Source organism: Haliotis cracherodii, unplaced genomic scaffold (assembly GCF_022045235.1).
Source record: "Haliotis cracherodii isolate W230 unplaced genomic scaffold, xgHalCrac1.p SCAF_18, whole genome shotgun sequence".
Lineage (NCBI taxonomy): Eukaryota > Metazoa > Mollusca > Gastropoda > Lepetellida > Haliotidae > Haliotis > Haliotis cracherodii.
Genome location: NW_027266273.1, coordinates 8,430,602 through 8,446,539, shown reverse-complemented (window position 1 = coordinate 8,446,539; position 15,938 = coordinate 8,430,602). Strand labels below are relative to the sequence as shown.

General features: G+C 41.6%; 1 protein-coding gene across 1 annotated transcript in view; it reads right to left on the bottom strand.

The window, feature by feature from the left end:
* Positions 1 to 668: 668 nt before the first annotated feature.
* LOC139465743 (ADAM 17-like protease) overlaps positions 669 to 15,938 on the bottom strand; it is a 40,748-nt gene continuing 25,478 nt past the window's right edge. The window contains exons 16-22 of the mRNA XM_071247581.1: positions 14,406 to 14,468; positions 13,156 to 13,229; positions 10,618 to 10,733; positions 7,842 to 7,923; positions 6,927 to 7,015; positions 5,667 to 5,714; positions 669 to 4,941 (exon numbers count right to left, since the gene is read on the bottom strand). Coding sequence (XP_071103682.1) covers positions 4,792 to 4,941; positions 5,667 to 5,714; positions 6,927 to 7,015; positions 7,842 to 7,923; positions 10,618 to 10,733; positions 13,156 to 13,229; positions 14,406 to 14,468 — 622 coding nt within the window. The 3' untranslated portion in view covers positions 669 to 4,791. The remainder of the gene's footprint in view (positions 4,942 to 5,666; positions 5,715 to 6,926; positions 7,016 to 7,841; positions 7,924 to 10,617; positions 10,734 to 13,155; positions 13,230 to 14,405; positions 14,469 to 15,938) is intronic.

Below are 15,938 nucleotides of genomic sequence, written 5' to 3'. Positions count from 1 at the left end.
TGTCTGTATAGGCAAAGAGATGTTGGATGTACATATGACAGGTAGTATCAGGGATAACAACCTCTTTACTTTATAGACCCCCTCAGCGATCTAGTGGTGGAGCGGAATGTCCAGGGTTCATACCAAAAGACGTTTAAAGATTGTACTTGCTGTTACTCTGTCTGGTGCTTGGCATTAAAGGGGAAGTGTACACGCAAAAATCACTTTCTTTCTTTTTCTAAACAAAACGCAATTTTAGAATTAGTTAGTATCTGTGTTTGAAAATATTCACTCATTTTTTTTCACAGTGAAAGTAGGAAGCTCACAATAGTGTGAAAGTGATATGCCGTTATGAGGCCTTCGTTTTATGAGCGAAATAGGCCTGAGTTATCCCCCTTAGATTATGACGTAATTGGTGCCAATTCAACTGGGTCCCTGTCTATTCTCAACGCAAAAGATATCAAGGACCAGTTTGCGGTAAAACAACATGGTCTACGACACACTCCGGCGCAGTGGTGACTCAGCATAACACAATTCTGGCTGGCATCTGAGATGCTAGAATCACAAAACTGTACCTACACCACGTGAAGCGGCTCTAACAAAGCATGATGACGTCATAATGTTTATCAATTGGCACCAATGACGTCATATTGCAAGGGACATAAGCCATGGTGTTTTTGTTATGGAAATAGAACACTTGGTAAATGTGAAAAATATAAATCGTTTTAGTGCAAAAAATATGTTAATTAAATATGATGTTTTTATATTTTTGTCTATGACACTTCTATGTTAACACTTTTAATGTGGAAAAAGTACAAGAAAAAAAGGTTCATTTCCGTGTGAACTTGCCCTTTAAGGGGTTTAAACAATGACTGGTTAGCTGAGTCAGTATACTGTGGGTGGGGTATTCATTTTCAACTGCAGCATGGTATCTCAGTGGGATGGCACTATAAATCGGCACTATAAATCGGCACTATAAATCGGCATTAGTCCGGACTAGTACAAGCGACCACACACATACACATGTGCATGCATGTCGCTATATTAGCGCAATAATTTAGGACATGATGTGAAACCCCATTTCACCTCACCTCTTTACTTTATGTGACCCGTGAAGATTCCGGGGTAGAATAGGTCTTCAGCAACCCATACTTGCCGTAAAAGGCGACTATGCTTGTCGTAATAGGCGACTAACAGGATTGGGTGGGCAGGCTTGCCGACTTGGTTGATACATGTCATCGATCCTAATTGCGTGGATCAATGCTCATGATGTCAATCACTGGATTGTCTGGTCCAGATTCGATTATTTTACAGACCGCCGTCATATAGCTGGAATATTGCTGAGTGCGGCTTTAAACAACAAACAAACAAACAAACAAACAAACAAACAAAACTTTACTTTATGTACTCGACGTTTCAGGGTCACTTCATGCCCCTTCATCCAGTCAATGATGGAAAAGCACGAAGTCATGAAAAGTGCATCTACAATAAAGATGTTATCCATGATATTCCTTGTCATATGTCAAGTCACTTGCGATTGAATTGAATTTCTTTCACATGAGAATCACTCATTTACATCTCAAACAAAATGACTAAATTGATGTTTATAGAGGAGTATTCGGGTCTGGGTTGGATGCAAAATTCAACATCGATTTCAGTACATGCTTTGTAGGTAATTTGTGGAACGCTGTTATATCAAAGCCACTGATTGAACACAGTATAGTTTTACAATAAACAATTTTGTTCAATCTGGTGTCCGTTTTATATGTGCTGTATTCAATCTTTATTCGACACTGAATAGGCAATAGATCTATAGCATAATAACAACTTACTGTGGTAGAGGGTATTCACTTGTTGTACATAAGGATACATCTGACACAATATCAAGGCTGCATCGATTTCTGTTCTGGATATTTAGACTGGTATTCACATTTAGGTTTTTACTGTACAATAGTTAGAAATTTGTACCCAATACAACCCTTGCATCACAAAGTATTGAATGAGTGAGTGAGTGAGTGAATGAGTTGGGTTTAACGCCGCTTTTAACAGTATTCCAGTCATATCACGGCGTGTCAGGTTAATGTGGGAGGAAAGCCCGAAGTGATGCAGGTCTCAGAAATTTACCACTTCGGTGAAACCAACGAGCAGGGGTATGGTGCTGACAAACCTAGAAACATAGTCGGGCGAACCAGGATTCAAACCCACAATCACAGGTTTCTGGCGTGCCAAAGAGACGCAACTCTGCACAGCGATATCGCAGCGCCTTAGACGACTGGACTGGGCCACCCGTGCCCCCAGTATTGAATGAGGAGCCTTGCCTTGCAGTACAAGACTCTTTGCCTCATTGATGCATCCCTAGTATACACAAATACCCTGCTGTACGCTGAACCCTCAATGCACTGGTACTTAAATATTCTGAAACATTTTCAAATATATTTTGTACAGCTTATGTATATCTAAACAATATTCATGCTAGACATATATATGCTGTGCTAAAACTGCATCTATGCTATATCAAAACTAGGGCCATGCTGTGTATCAATAATAGATCTATATGTTACGTCTATGCTATTTTGAATACTGCATCTTGATTGAATACTGCAATAATTCTACATCAATACAGCTTCTATGCTATAACAATACTGCATCAATGTTATATCGAATACTTTATTTCGAATGAACACTGCAAAAATGCTTCATCAATTTTACATCAATGCTACCGTATTCGATGTAATAAGTGCCCAGGGCGCTCTCAAAATCAGAAAAGGGGGCGCTTATTAGAATGCAATCTTCGTTAAAAAACAGAATTAAAGGATCGTAAATTTTGTGGTATGGTGAATGCAGAAAAGGATCTGTGTCCGTATTTTACCCCTTAGAGATATATGTCTCTTACAAATAATACAATGTGCATGCTTAGCAAATACCATAGTGGGCACTTAGTAGAGCAGGGCACTAATTACGTCGAATACGGTATATCAATACTAGATCTATGCCGTATCGAATACTGTACCTATGCTGTTATATATCCTGCATCTATGTTATATCAAACACTGCATCTATGTCATTACTACATGTATAATGCATCCTTGCTCTATCCATTCCAGATGAGACTGCCTTCATGGTCTAGTGGTAGAGCATCCGCCCAGAGAGCGGAAGGTCCAGGGTTCGATCCCTGGCCCTGTCATACCAAAAGATGTTACTTGTTGTTACCCTGTCTGGCGCTCAGCATTAAAGGGCTAAAACAAGGACTGGTCGGCTCAGAGTCAGTATATTGTGTCTGAGTAGGGTAATCATGTTAAACTGCAGCAACGTATCTCAGTGCGATAGCACAATTGAAATCGGCATTAGTCCAGATTAGTACAAGCAGTCACAAACACACATGTCGCTGTATAAGTGCAATAAACTTGGATGCGACATTGAACCCCATTTCACCTCACCACTCCTCACTCATTCCAGATCCAAGCTGCATCATTAGTGTTTTAAGTTCTGCACCTATGCTTTATCAAATACTGCACCTATGCTATATCAAATACTGCACCTATGCTATATCACATACTGCACCTATGTAATATCAATACTACATTTATGCTCAATCCATACTGTAACTACCGCTATCCTTCAATCACTATTCATTTCATTTTGACATCATACTGCATAGATAAATGACTACATAACGACAACAGACTGTTACACTTACAGGCTAGTACTCTGTAGACTTCTCTCATGATTGTCACACAAGTTTTATTTGCATCAATGTTTGAACTAAATTTTTCTTCTCTCCTGTTTGATCTCGGACATCAAATTTAACTCGTTGTGTAAATTTGGGAAATTATTGCAGCGAATATTGTAATGTCAGTTTTATTTATTTTGGAGGGTGGGGGTGCTTAAAAATTTCAGGTCGGTGGGTTGAAAAAGTAGAAAAAATAACAATTCCAATTTCAAATATATTTTTTTTGATTTCCTCAAAAAACATTTCCATAAAATACATTTTTCAACAGGTTTTGATTATAATACTTTGTTTTTTGTCTTGACAAAAATCAGCATCTGTACCATTGGTAATTGAGAATGGGTAATAGATAATTACAGTTATTGTACTAGTCTGTCTTCCAGTACCTAAAGAAACAATTTAAAAAGGAGTCTAACTTAAGTCTAGAATACTTTGGCAAGTCTAGATTGCCTCTGCTGAGGATTGTTCTGGGCTTCATTTGGATTTTATTCTTTATATTGATATACATTTTTTAGATAAGATACCTTTATTTTAGGGACTAAATTTCAGTCTATTATCATACAGACAAACACTTGTGATGAGTGAGTGATTTGTGATTAATGTCTGAACATTACTTCAGTAATATCCCAGCATGTCAGCTTACTGGTGGAAGAAAGCCTGGAGTGCTGCAGGTCACTGATGTCTACCACCCTGTAGAAAACCACAAACCTGGAAAACAGCTGATGGATGAAGGATAATGAAGATGAATATAGGATTTTACCCCATCATCAGCAGATTTGGCAAGGTAAAGGGACACAACTCCGTCAAGCAAATTTCAACTCCTTAGACCAGTGGGCCATGCTTGCTCAAGATTTGTGATGACTCCACAGAAATGTGGCCATTTTGCCCAACATGAACACTCCTCCAGCAGAGGTGCAATAAATCTACATGCAATCTGGCCCCCTGTAGTTTGTGCTTGTCTGACATGGAGCTAACAGTACTTCAATGTTTTACGTTTGCAAAACCAATCATTGCACAAACGACATGGTGACAACAAATACCCACTTCTTGTCTTTCATGAAAGTAAGCTATGTAGCCTTGAGTGGTCAAACTGTGGACTCTTTTTCCATGGACTGCACTGAACCTGTGGACTGGGACAAGGCCCTCCTGGGTGGCGCTGGTCGGCCTAGGCGCCGGATTCCTGACACCTGAATTTTTCTCTCCATGACTTCATCACTGGTGATAAGGTAGGGACTCTGCAGAGAAAACATTAACTCTTATTTTCACCTGGTGTTAGCTAGACTACACGGTCAATGTATATATTCATGACATATCTCTACATATCTCTGTGTGGTATATTGACATATCTCTACATATCTCTGTGTGTTGTATTCATGACATATCTCTATGTGGTATTCATGACATATCTCCACACATCTCTGTGTGGTATTCATGACATATCTCTATGTGGTATTTCTCTATGTGGTATTCATGACATATCTCTACACATCTCTGTGTGGCATTCATGACATATCTCTATGTGGTATTCATGACATATCTCTATGTGGTATTCATGACATATCTCTATGTGGTTATTATGATATATCTCTACATATCTCTATGTGGTATTCATGACATATCTCTATGTGGTAATTATGACATATCTCTACATATCTCTATGTGGTATTCATGACATATCTCTACACATCTCTGTGTGGTAATTATGACATATCTCTATGTGGTATTCATGATATATCTCTCTATGTGGTATTCATGACATATCTCTATGTGGTCTTCATGACATATCTCTCTATGTGGTATTCATGACATATCTCTACATGGTATTCATGACTTATTGTCTGGTCCAGACCAATTATTTACAGACCGCCGTCATATGGCTAGAATATTCCTGAGTGTGGCGATAAACAAACAAACAAACAAACAAAATCTACTAACGGCAACAACGGCATCAGCCACTTACCACTTTCCAATCTCGGACGTCTTTACTTTCTTTTTCCTGTCTCTTGTCCTGAAATCAAAATTATAATTTATAACATCTTGAGGAGTACTGATTGAATCAACACATATGAGGTAAAAAAAAATGAAATATACCAATGGCCCGTTTCATAAAGTGTTCATCATATTACGAATGCCGTAACTACTAAACATTAACATAGACTTGCGGCAGTCATAACACTAAGATCGTAAAACAGGGTCCAGGTGAGTGAGTGATTGTCTTACACCAATGTCACAGCAGAATCACAGTCAAATTAGGACTTGAGAAACAAGTGGTTGATAACATGAGCACCTATCTACTTCATGTGACGCATAGTCAACCGGGTGCCATCTCCACAAACCATTCAAAGCGTAAGCCTAAAATAAACTATATAGTTTCATTCGGTTTATATTGGAGGTGGTGAGGTGAAATGGGGAAATCACATTCAAGATAGTTTCACTCATATAGCAATCAGCATGCATGTGTGTGTGGCTGCTTGTACTTGTCCAGACCTAGTGCCAGCCAAATTAGAGGTGAGGTGAAATGGGGTTTAACGTCGCGTCAAAGATTATTGCATGTATGTGTGTGTGTTTCAGTGGCTGCTTGTACTGGTCTGGACTGATGCCAATTTATAGTGCTAGCTCACTGAGATACCATGCTGCAGTTTAACATGAATACCCCATTAGGACCCAGTATACTGACTCTGAGCTGACCAGTCCTTGCTTTAGCCACTTAATGTCGAGCGCCAGACAGGGTAACAACAAGTACCATCTTTTAACGTCTTTTGGTATGACACCTTCGGCTCTCCGGTTGGATGCTCAACCACTAGACCATGGAGGCGGTAGCCAACTTAGAAACCAATTCTAAACTTTATTACAGTGTGAAACAAACCACTTTCGTGCTTTGACAACTCAATTTTATTGGAGATACTATTAGTATCTCAACTAGTTTTGGACAGTTGACAGTGAAGAGGACCTCTGTTGACTTCTGACACTGTTATAATAGAGGCTCTGTATTTCTAACAATTATCTTAACTTGGACACCCCACTCAGAAACATTACACTGACTCCAAGCTGGTCAGTACTTATTTTATCCCTTGATACTGAGGTTTGCATCATTAAGAAATCAGTAAAAAGGTACCTGAAAGAAGAGTGAGTGAGTCAGTTGGGTTTGAATGAAGAGAGCTAATATGCAGGAATACTGCCCACATTGTGTGTAGTGGGATCTGCTTGATGGTGGACTTACTATACAGCTGAACACCCAGCTGGCAGGCACCCAGATGATCAAGGACAACACGATGACCGTCCCCACAATGTTGCTTCTCATGATTTCCACTGTAACAGGAACAAAATACATACTGATCATCAGGCTTCTGCTGGACACGCGTTGATGTTTGTTTGTTTGCTTGTTTGTTTGTTTCCTTCTTTCTTGCTACACGCCGCACTCAGCAATATTCCAGCAATATGATGGCGGTCTGTAAATAATCAAGTCTGGACCAGACAATCCAGTGACTGACACAGTGAGCATCAATCCACACAATTGGGATCGATGACAAGCATCAACCAAGTCAGTGAGCCTGACCACCCGTCTCCTATTTTAAGACAAGCATAGTCCCCTGTTTCGGCAAGCATGGGTTGCTGAAGACCTTTTCTACCCTGGATCTTCATAGGTCCACACAATTATATGATCTGCGAGTCTGGATGGCCTAGATATTGTAGTTTGATGTATTGAAACAACCTGCACATTCAAACTGAACAGATATTACTATTCTGATCTCTCATGATCAAGTTTACTTTCGAACAAGGAAATTAACATGTAATATTAACATAGACCTTCTGGAGGTTGTGCCATTGAAGTTTGGATGTCAAGTACATCACACGTCACAGTTGTCAATCCGGGACTCCCAGGTAAGGTGAAATGGGTTTTACACCAAGTTATGTAGGCAAATTGACAAGATTTGGCAGGTCAGGATGTGAGGGATTATTTATTTAATCATATTCAGGCTTTTTCGACAATGTGGGCAACTAAATGAAAGAAATATGTCTCCTTACAAATTTTTTTGTTGGTCTGCAAAAATAGAACTATTGCGAGTGTGTCTTGCTCCCAATCTTCACAGAAGTTTCCTGCTCACAAAACTTTCCTCATTCATATTCAACTTACCAAATTTACTGGGTGTGAGTTTCTCTATGAAGTCAAAGAACCTGTAGACAAGATCCGTTGTGGACTTGGTGCAGGTTCCTTCCTGAAAACAGATGGCACTTTGTGGTTGCATATGTTCTCACTCTAACCCTAGCCCATCAACCAATCCCACACGCAAGCAATCCTCCATCCCACACCATCCTCCATCCCACACCATCCTCCATCCCACACCATCCTTCATCCCCACTCCATCCTGCATCCCACACCATCCTCCATCCCACACCATCCTCCATCCCACATCATCCTCCATCCCACATCATCCTCCATCCCCACCCCACACCATCCTCCATCCCACACCATCCTGCATCCCACACCATCCTCCATCCCCACATCATCCTCCATCCCACACCATCCTCCATCCCACATCATCCTCCATCCCCACATCATCCTCCATCCCACACCATCCTCCATCCCACACCATCCTCCATCCCACACCATCCTGCATTCCACACCATCCTCCATCCCCACTCCATCCTCCACCCCAGATCATCCTCCATCCCCACAACATCCTCCACCCCACACCATCCTCCATCCCACACCATCCTCATCCCACACCATCCTCATCCCACACCATCCTCATCCCACACCATCCTCCATCCCACATCATCCTCCACCCCACATCATCCTCCATCCCACACCATCCTGCATCTAACACCATCCTCCATCCCCACACCATCCTCCATCCCACACCATCCTCATCCCACACCATCCTCCATCCCACACCATCCTCCACCCCACACCATCCTCCATCCCACACCATCCTTCATCCCCACATCATCCTCCATCCCCACATCATCCTCCATCCCACATCATCCTCCACCCCACACCATCCTCCATCCCACACCATCCTTCATCCCCACATCATCCTCCATCCCCACATCATCCTCCATCCCCACATCATCCTCCATCCAACACCATCCTCCATCCCACATCATCCTGCATCCCACACCATCCTGCATCCCACACCATCCTCCATCCCACACCATCCTGCATCCCACACCATCCTCATCCCACACCATCCTCCATCCCACACCATCCTCCATCCCACACCATCCTCATCCCACATCCTCCTCCATCCCACACCATCCTGCATCTAACACCATCCTCCATCCCACACCATCCTCCATCCCACATCATCCTGCATCCCACACCATCCTCCATCCCACACCATCCTCCATCCCACACCATCCTCCATCCCACATCATCCTCCATCCCCACATCATCCTCCATCCCACACCATCCTGCATCTAACACCATCCTCCATCCCACACCATCCTCCATCCAACACCATCCTCCATCCCACACCATCCTCCATCCCACATCATCCTCCATCCCCACATCATCCTCCATCCCACACCATCCTGCATCCCACACCATCCTCCATCCCACACCATCCTGCATCCCACACCATCCTCATCCCACACCATCCTGCATCCCACACCATCCTCCATCCCACACCATCCTCCATCCCACACCATCCTCATCCCACACCATCCTCCATCCCACACCATCCTCCATCCCACACCATCCTCCACCCCACATCATCCTCCATCCCACACCATCCTGCATCTAACACCATCCTCCATCCCCACACCATCCTCCATCCCACACCATCCTCATCCCACACCATCCTCCATCCCACACCATCCTCCACCCCACACCATCCTCCATCCCACACCATCCTTCATCCCCACATCATCCTCCATCCCCACATCATCCTCCATCCCCACATCATCCTCCATCCCCACATCATCCTCCATCCCACATCATGCTCCATCCCACACCATCCTCCATCCCACACCATCCTCCATCCCACACCATCTTCCACCCCACACCATCCTCCATCCCACACCATCCTGCATCCCACACCATCCTTCATCCCCACACCATCCTCCATCCCCACATCATCCTCCATTCCCACATCATCCCCCATCCCACATCATGCTCCATCCCACACCATCCTCCATCCCACACCATCCTCCATCCCCACTCCATCCTCCATACCCACACCATCAACCATCCCCACACCATCTTTTATCCTCCATCCCACACTATCCTGCATCCCACACCATCTTTTATCCTCCATCCCACACCATCCTCCATCCCACACCAACCTCCATCCCACACTATCCTGCACCCCACATCATCCTCCATCCCCACATCATCCTCCATCACCACATCATCCTCCATCCCACACCATCCTCCATCCCCACATCATCCTCCATCCCCACATCATCCTCCATCCCCACATCATCCTCCATCCCCACATCATCCTCCATTCCCACATCATCCTCCATCCCACACCATCCTCCATCCCACACCATCCTCCATCCCACATCATCCTGCATCCCACACCATCCTTCATCCCCACATCATCCTCCATCCCCACATCATCCTCCATCCCCACACCATCCTCCATCCCACATCATGCTCCATCCCACACCATCCTCCATCCCACACCATCCTCCATCCCCACACCATCAACCATCCCCACACCATCTTTTATCCTCCATCCCACACTATCCTGCATCCCACACCATCTTTTATCCTCCATCCCACACCATCCTCCATCCCACACAATCCTCCATCCCACATCATCCTCCATTCCCACACCATCCTCCATCTAACACCATCCTGCACCCCACACCAACCTCCATCCCGCACTATCCTGCACCCCACACCATCAACCATCCCACATCATCCTCCATTCCAAAACCCTGAAAATGAGTCAACCTACCTTTGAGCAGTAACCCTGGTAACAAGGCCTTCCTTCCTCTAGATTTCCCCCCTGGGCTTTACACCCCTCTGGGCCACTGTCTGTGTGTTTACAACATCTGGCGCAGGCACTCTGTGCTATAGGGAGACATCAAAATCATCATTTAATCCTCAAACAACCACAACCACAATATGATCATAACCTTATTTATATAGCCATGAATTGTATCATTCTAGGTTCACAGATGTTTTTATAAAACAAGTTTTAGGCCAGTCATATATAAAATAAAAGATAAACATGTTTCCTCTAATATTTTCTTATCAACCCTCCTCAGTCGTGAGTTGGTTGAAATATCCTTTGCTGCCATTTTAACTTTTGAAAATTGCTAGACATTTGTATTGACTTTAAAGAAGATGGATGACTTGGATTTATACAGTTGATCAGAGTATTTAGTGTTTATTTTATTTTCAATTTATACCAGTTTATATTTTTATCTTTTTTTAAACCAGAACATGTTAAAAGATGGCACTTGTACCGGTACATATAAGCTTATACATAATGACAGACGCAGGATTGGTCAGGGGTAAAACATATTTTGAATGTCATTTTCATTTCCAAATTGGCAGTATTTGGCCTTGGTTTATTAGATCAATAAACAATGGCCATAAAACATGTATAATGTGGGGGAAGTTCTTGTTTGTTTGTTTGTTTGTAGTTTAACGCTGCACTTCAGCTATATGACATCGGCCTGTAAATAGTCATGTGTGGACCAGCGAATCCAGAGATTGACATCATGAGCATCGATCCACGCAATTGGGAACCATGACGATCATCATTCATGTCACTAAGACTGACCACCGGATCCAACGACAACTCAGGGGTAGGTAACTTTCAAGGGGAGGTAAAGCTAACAAAACCACAGTGATATGCTTTTAACAGAGCCCCAGATAAGCTGTGTATCTGCGTAAAATATGCATCAGAAATACAGGATTATGCAGTAAAATAAAATCCAAGCGTATCAAACACGCAACGAATATTACAGATAAGCTACAAAAATAAAACTTGTGCGTATCATCAAAATATTGTGAAGTAACCCTGCGTATTCGATCAGCAAATCAGTAACTTATTTTGAAATTATAAACCGGCATTCGGTCAACCTGGCCAAACTCCACGATGACAGTTACATCACCATCATTTGCCATCACACTTTCTTGCGGAAGTATCGTGGTATTTTTAAGTTCTATAAAGCTCTCGAACCCACACAACACCAGTTTGCAGGGACTAGATGAATAGTGCTTTTAAATATTTAACTTAAATACCCACATGTGTAAAAACTAGAGGGTAACAGAAATTTGAATACCCAGATAGAGTTACTGATACCCAATGATTTTAAAATGCATATGTAAAATACCCACAACACCAAAAGCTTATCTGGACCTCTGTTTTAACCTATAATTGAACATCTGTATCACTCTGTGTCAGCTTACTGTGAGAGGAAGTTCAAAGGTGGAGCCAATTGTCCACATCACCACTTAGGTGTAACCATGAACATAAAGTCGATGATGATGGTTTGTTGTTTAATGCCACAATATTCCAGCTATTTGCAGCGGTCTGTAAATAATCGAGTCTGGACCAGACAATCCAGTGATTAATATCATGAGTATCGAGCCATGCAATTGGGATCAATGACATGTATCAACCAAGTCAGCGAGCCTGACAACCAAGTTCCGTAAGTCGCCTTTTACGACAAGCTTAGTCGCCTTTTACGGCAAGCATGGGTTGCTGAAGAGCTATTCTACCTGGATGATAATCAGATACATGACCTGATGAAACCTGACCATTGCTTGTCGTGAGTGAGTTGAGTTTTACATCCCTTTTCGCAATATTCCAGCAATGTCATGGTGGAAGACCCTAGAAATGCGCTTCACACATTGTACCCATGTGGGGAATCCAAACCTGGGCCTTTGGCGTGACAAGCAAACGCTTTAACCACTAGGCTACTCCACTGGCCCCCTTTGTTTGTTGGTTTTTGTTTACAGGACACCTCACTCAGCAATATTCCAGCTAATCACGACAGGCTGAAACTAATCAAGTTTGGATTGATGTTGTTTAACATGGCACACAGCAATATTCAAGCCCTATGGCTGCGGAACCAGACAATCCTGTGATAGATCTTATGAACAACAAGCCATGACGTTGGGGTAAGATGACATGCAATTAACCAAGTCACCGAGCCCTACCACCCGATCCTCTTATGACAAGCATGGGGTGTGAGGTCTTAATGGGGCGGTGGGTTATGCTTGTTTGTTTGTTTGTTGTCTAATGCTGCACTCAGCAATATTCCAGCTATATGACTGGACCCGACAATCCAGTGATAGACATCATGAGCATTGACCTACTCAATTTGGATACAATGACATGCATCAACCAAGTCAGCAAACCTGACCACCTGATCCCGTTTTTCACCTCTCCTGACAAGCATGGTTGCCTTTTACGGCAAGCATGGTTTACTGAGGATACAGTGGGTTATGTATACAAGTAGGTAGATGAACATCTTACTGTCCGAGCAGATGCACGGCTCCATGTCCATAACTTCACAGAAAGACTTGCATATACCATCGTAGCATTTCCCACTGTAAAACATATATTGTTATAGCTATGAACAAGGAATCCTAAACCATCCAGTCCTAAATGACAGACAATCATTACACTGCAAAAGAGTTTCTAAATACCAGGACCGATTGTATCCAACTCAAAAGATGGATTTATGTGTCAAACCTTCAGTAACTAATGTATCATTAAATCCACCTGTAATGTTTTAAAGATGCTGTATTTTCATGAGTCATGAGTCAAAAGGAAAGTTCTTGGGCATCATTTACAGTCATTAAAACAAACTTGGCTGGGAAAATAATGTTGAATGCTTTGCATGCATAAGGAAAGAGTGTGTTTTCAGAAACCGAACTCAGCATTTCGAATACATAAGTGATGAAGAAGTTCGGGCAGACTACCTTTTGGGAAGGGCAAGCATCTGATACATCTGTGATGTTGTGAGAGATGAATTACAGCCCAAATCTTCAAGATATATTCGCAAGTTTTGAGCTACAGTTGAATGTTTGATAATTACGAAGTCGGAACTAGAAGCATTGTGATATGCTAATAAACGTTTGATACAACCTATTTTAAAGAGTGAGTGAGTGAGTGAGTGAGTGAGTGAGTGAGTGAGTGAGTGAGTGCTTAATGCCACTTTGAACAGTATTCCAGTTATATCACAGTGAGTCGGGTTTTTGTGGGAGGAAAGGCTGAAGTGATGCAGGTCTCAGACTCTTAACATTTCAGTGAAACCCATGAGTATGGGGAAACTGCTGACAAACCAAAAAACATAAATGGACGAATTGGGAATCAATCCAAAATCATAGGTTTCTGTCATGCACAACAGACGCGACTCTGCACAGGGATTTGCAGCACCTTAGATGACTGGGCCACCTGTGTCCCCTTTAATGATGCATTTAACTAACGATGCATTAAGAAATTAATGTATCATTTGGGTTTAATGTAGCCATTAGTTAATGAAGGTTTGATACAATCAGGTCCTTAAAAACACACATGTGTAACTGATTAAGTCATGCTTATTTTTGTTTTTGATTTTTGTTAACCATTTATTATCATATGATTTTGTAGTTAATAAACTTACACAGATTGTGAATTCCTTCAAACCCAAATTATTTTGTTGGTAGCAACACCAAACAGTGATTAATGTTTGTTCACAATTTGGGTATTAATCTTGAAGTATTACAGTAAATTGTACATACCCAACTATACAATCTGTTCCATTCGACTTCGGCTCAGCCATTGGACAGTCATAACTAGAACCGCTGGAATAGTGCTAAGGAAAACATTAATGGGAGGTCAATTGTTGTTCGTACAGTTATTTTTTTCCAAGGAACAGTTGGACCTACACAGCCCAACCCCCTCATAATGATGGACTGTTACAACAAGTCTATGTAAGGGACTGGTCATTGGTCATAGTGGGGGTAGCTGGTGAGATTTGTATCATACTTTGTTTATGCCCGGTTTCTTCATGATAAATGGCACTATAAGTCCCAGACAAATTCTGCGTTTCCGTGATCGTGGAATGATTGGCAAAAAATGTAACTTCCTGCAGAATAGCTGAAACATCACGGAAGTTGTCTTTTGTTATCAATCAATAGACTAATTTTAACGAATTTTGCACTCGAAAGATGCCCATTCATTTAAAATGCGATTCAAACATGCAAAATATGAATCCTACAATAAAATGAAATTTGAAATATATCACTCACTCTTAAATGTTCTTGTGGTATAACAACTAAATAAACTAACTATTAAGGCTAATCCTTAATGAGTCTAAATTGAAGTAATTGCTGAATGTTATTCTAATATAGGTGATGACAGATTTACTTTAAATAAAATAGTTCAAGGCAATCTATAAGACTATGTAGACATATCTTTTGTCTTATTGGATATTATGTCTGGGAGATGGGATCTTGATACCTTAGGCTAGTATTTATCTGAAAGCTTTAAATCTATTAAACTATGTAGACATAATTTTTGTCTTATTGAATAGTATGTCTAGGAGATATGTTCTCGTTACCTTAGACTAGCATCTATCTAAAAAGCTATGACTGAAATTACTGATATTTCGTATATGCATTTTACCTGATGATATGTATTACTTGCTAAACTATAATTATATGAAATGTTGTATAAATATCACACAATGATAACTCATAAAAGCACATGCTGTGGATCTAATTATTATATGAGAACTTAGTATAAATGTTATATCATGTTATATCATGATATAACCATGACACAACATCTAACCATAAATAAATATAAGATGATATGCATTTGTATTTGCATAATTTTATGTCTTGAAATTTCCAATTGCAAGGGATTAAATATTGTAAAGAACCCAGGATTTGTAATTTTAGCTGTAGAATTTTGATATTTTACTGGAGAAGTCGTCTGTGTCAGCACAATATTAGTGTGGCTGACAACTGACCAGTTACATGAGATAGTGAGTGAGTGAGTATGGTTTTATGCCGCTTTTAGCAATATTCCAGCAATATCACGGCGGGGGACACCAGATATGGGCTTCACACATTGTACCCATGTCGGGAATCGAATCTTCGGCGTGACAAGCTAACGCTTTAACCACTAGGCTACCCGACTGCCCCTACATGAGATAGTGAAAATGTGAGGACTGCTAGTATTCAGTTCACCATCCAGATGTCTTATAATAATTTTCATCTTTTACCACCAATATACATTTGTCTACTTTCAACCTGACAACTTTTGTA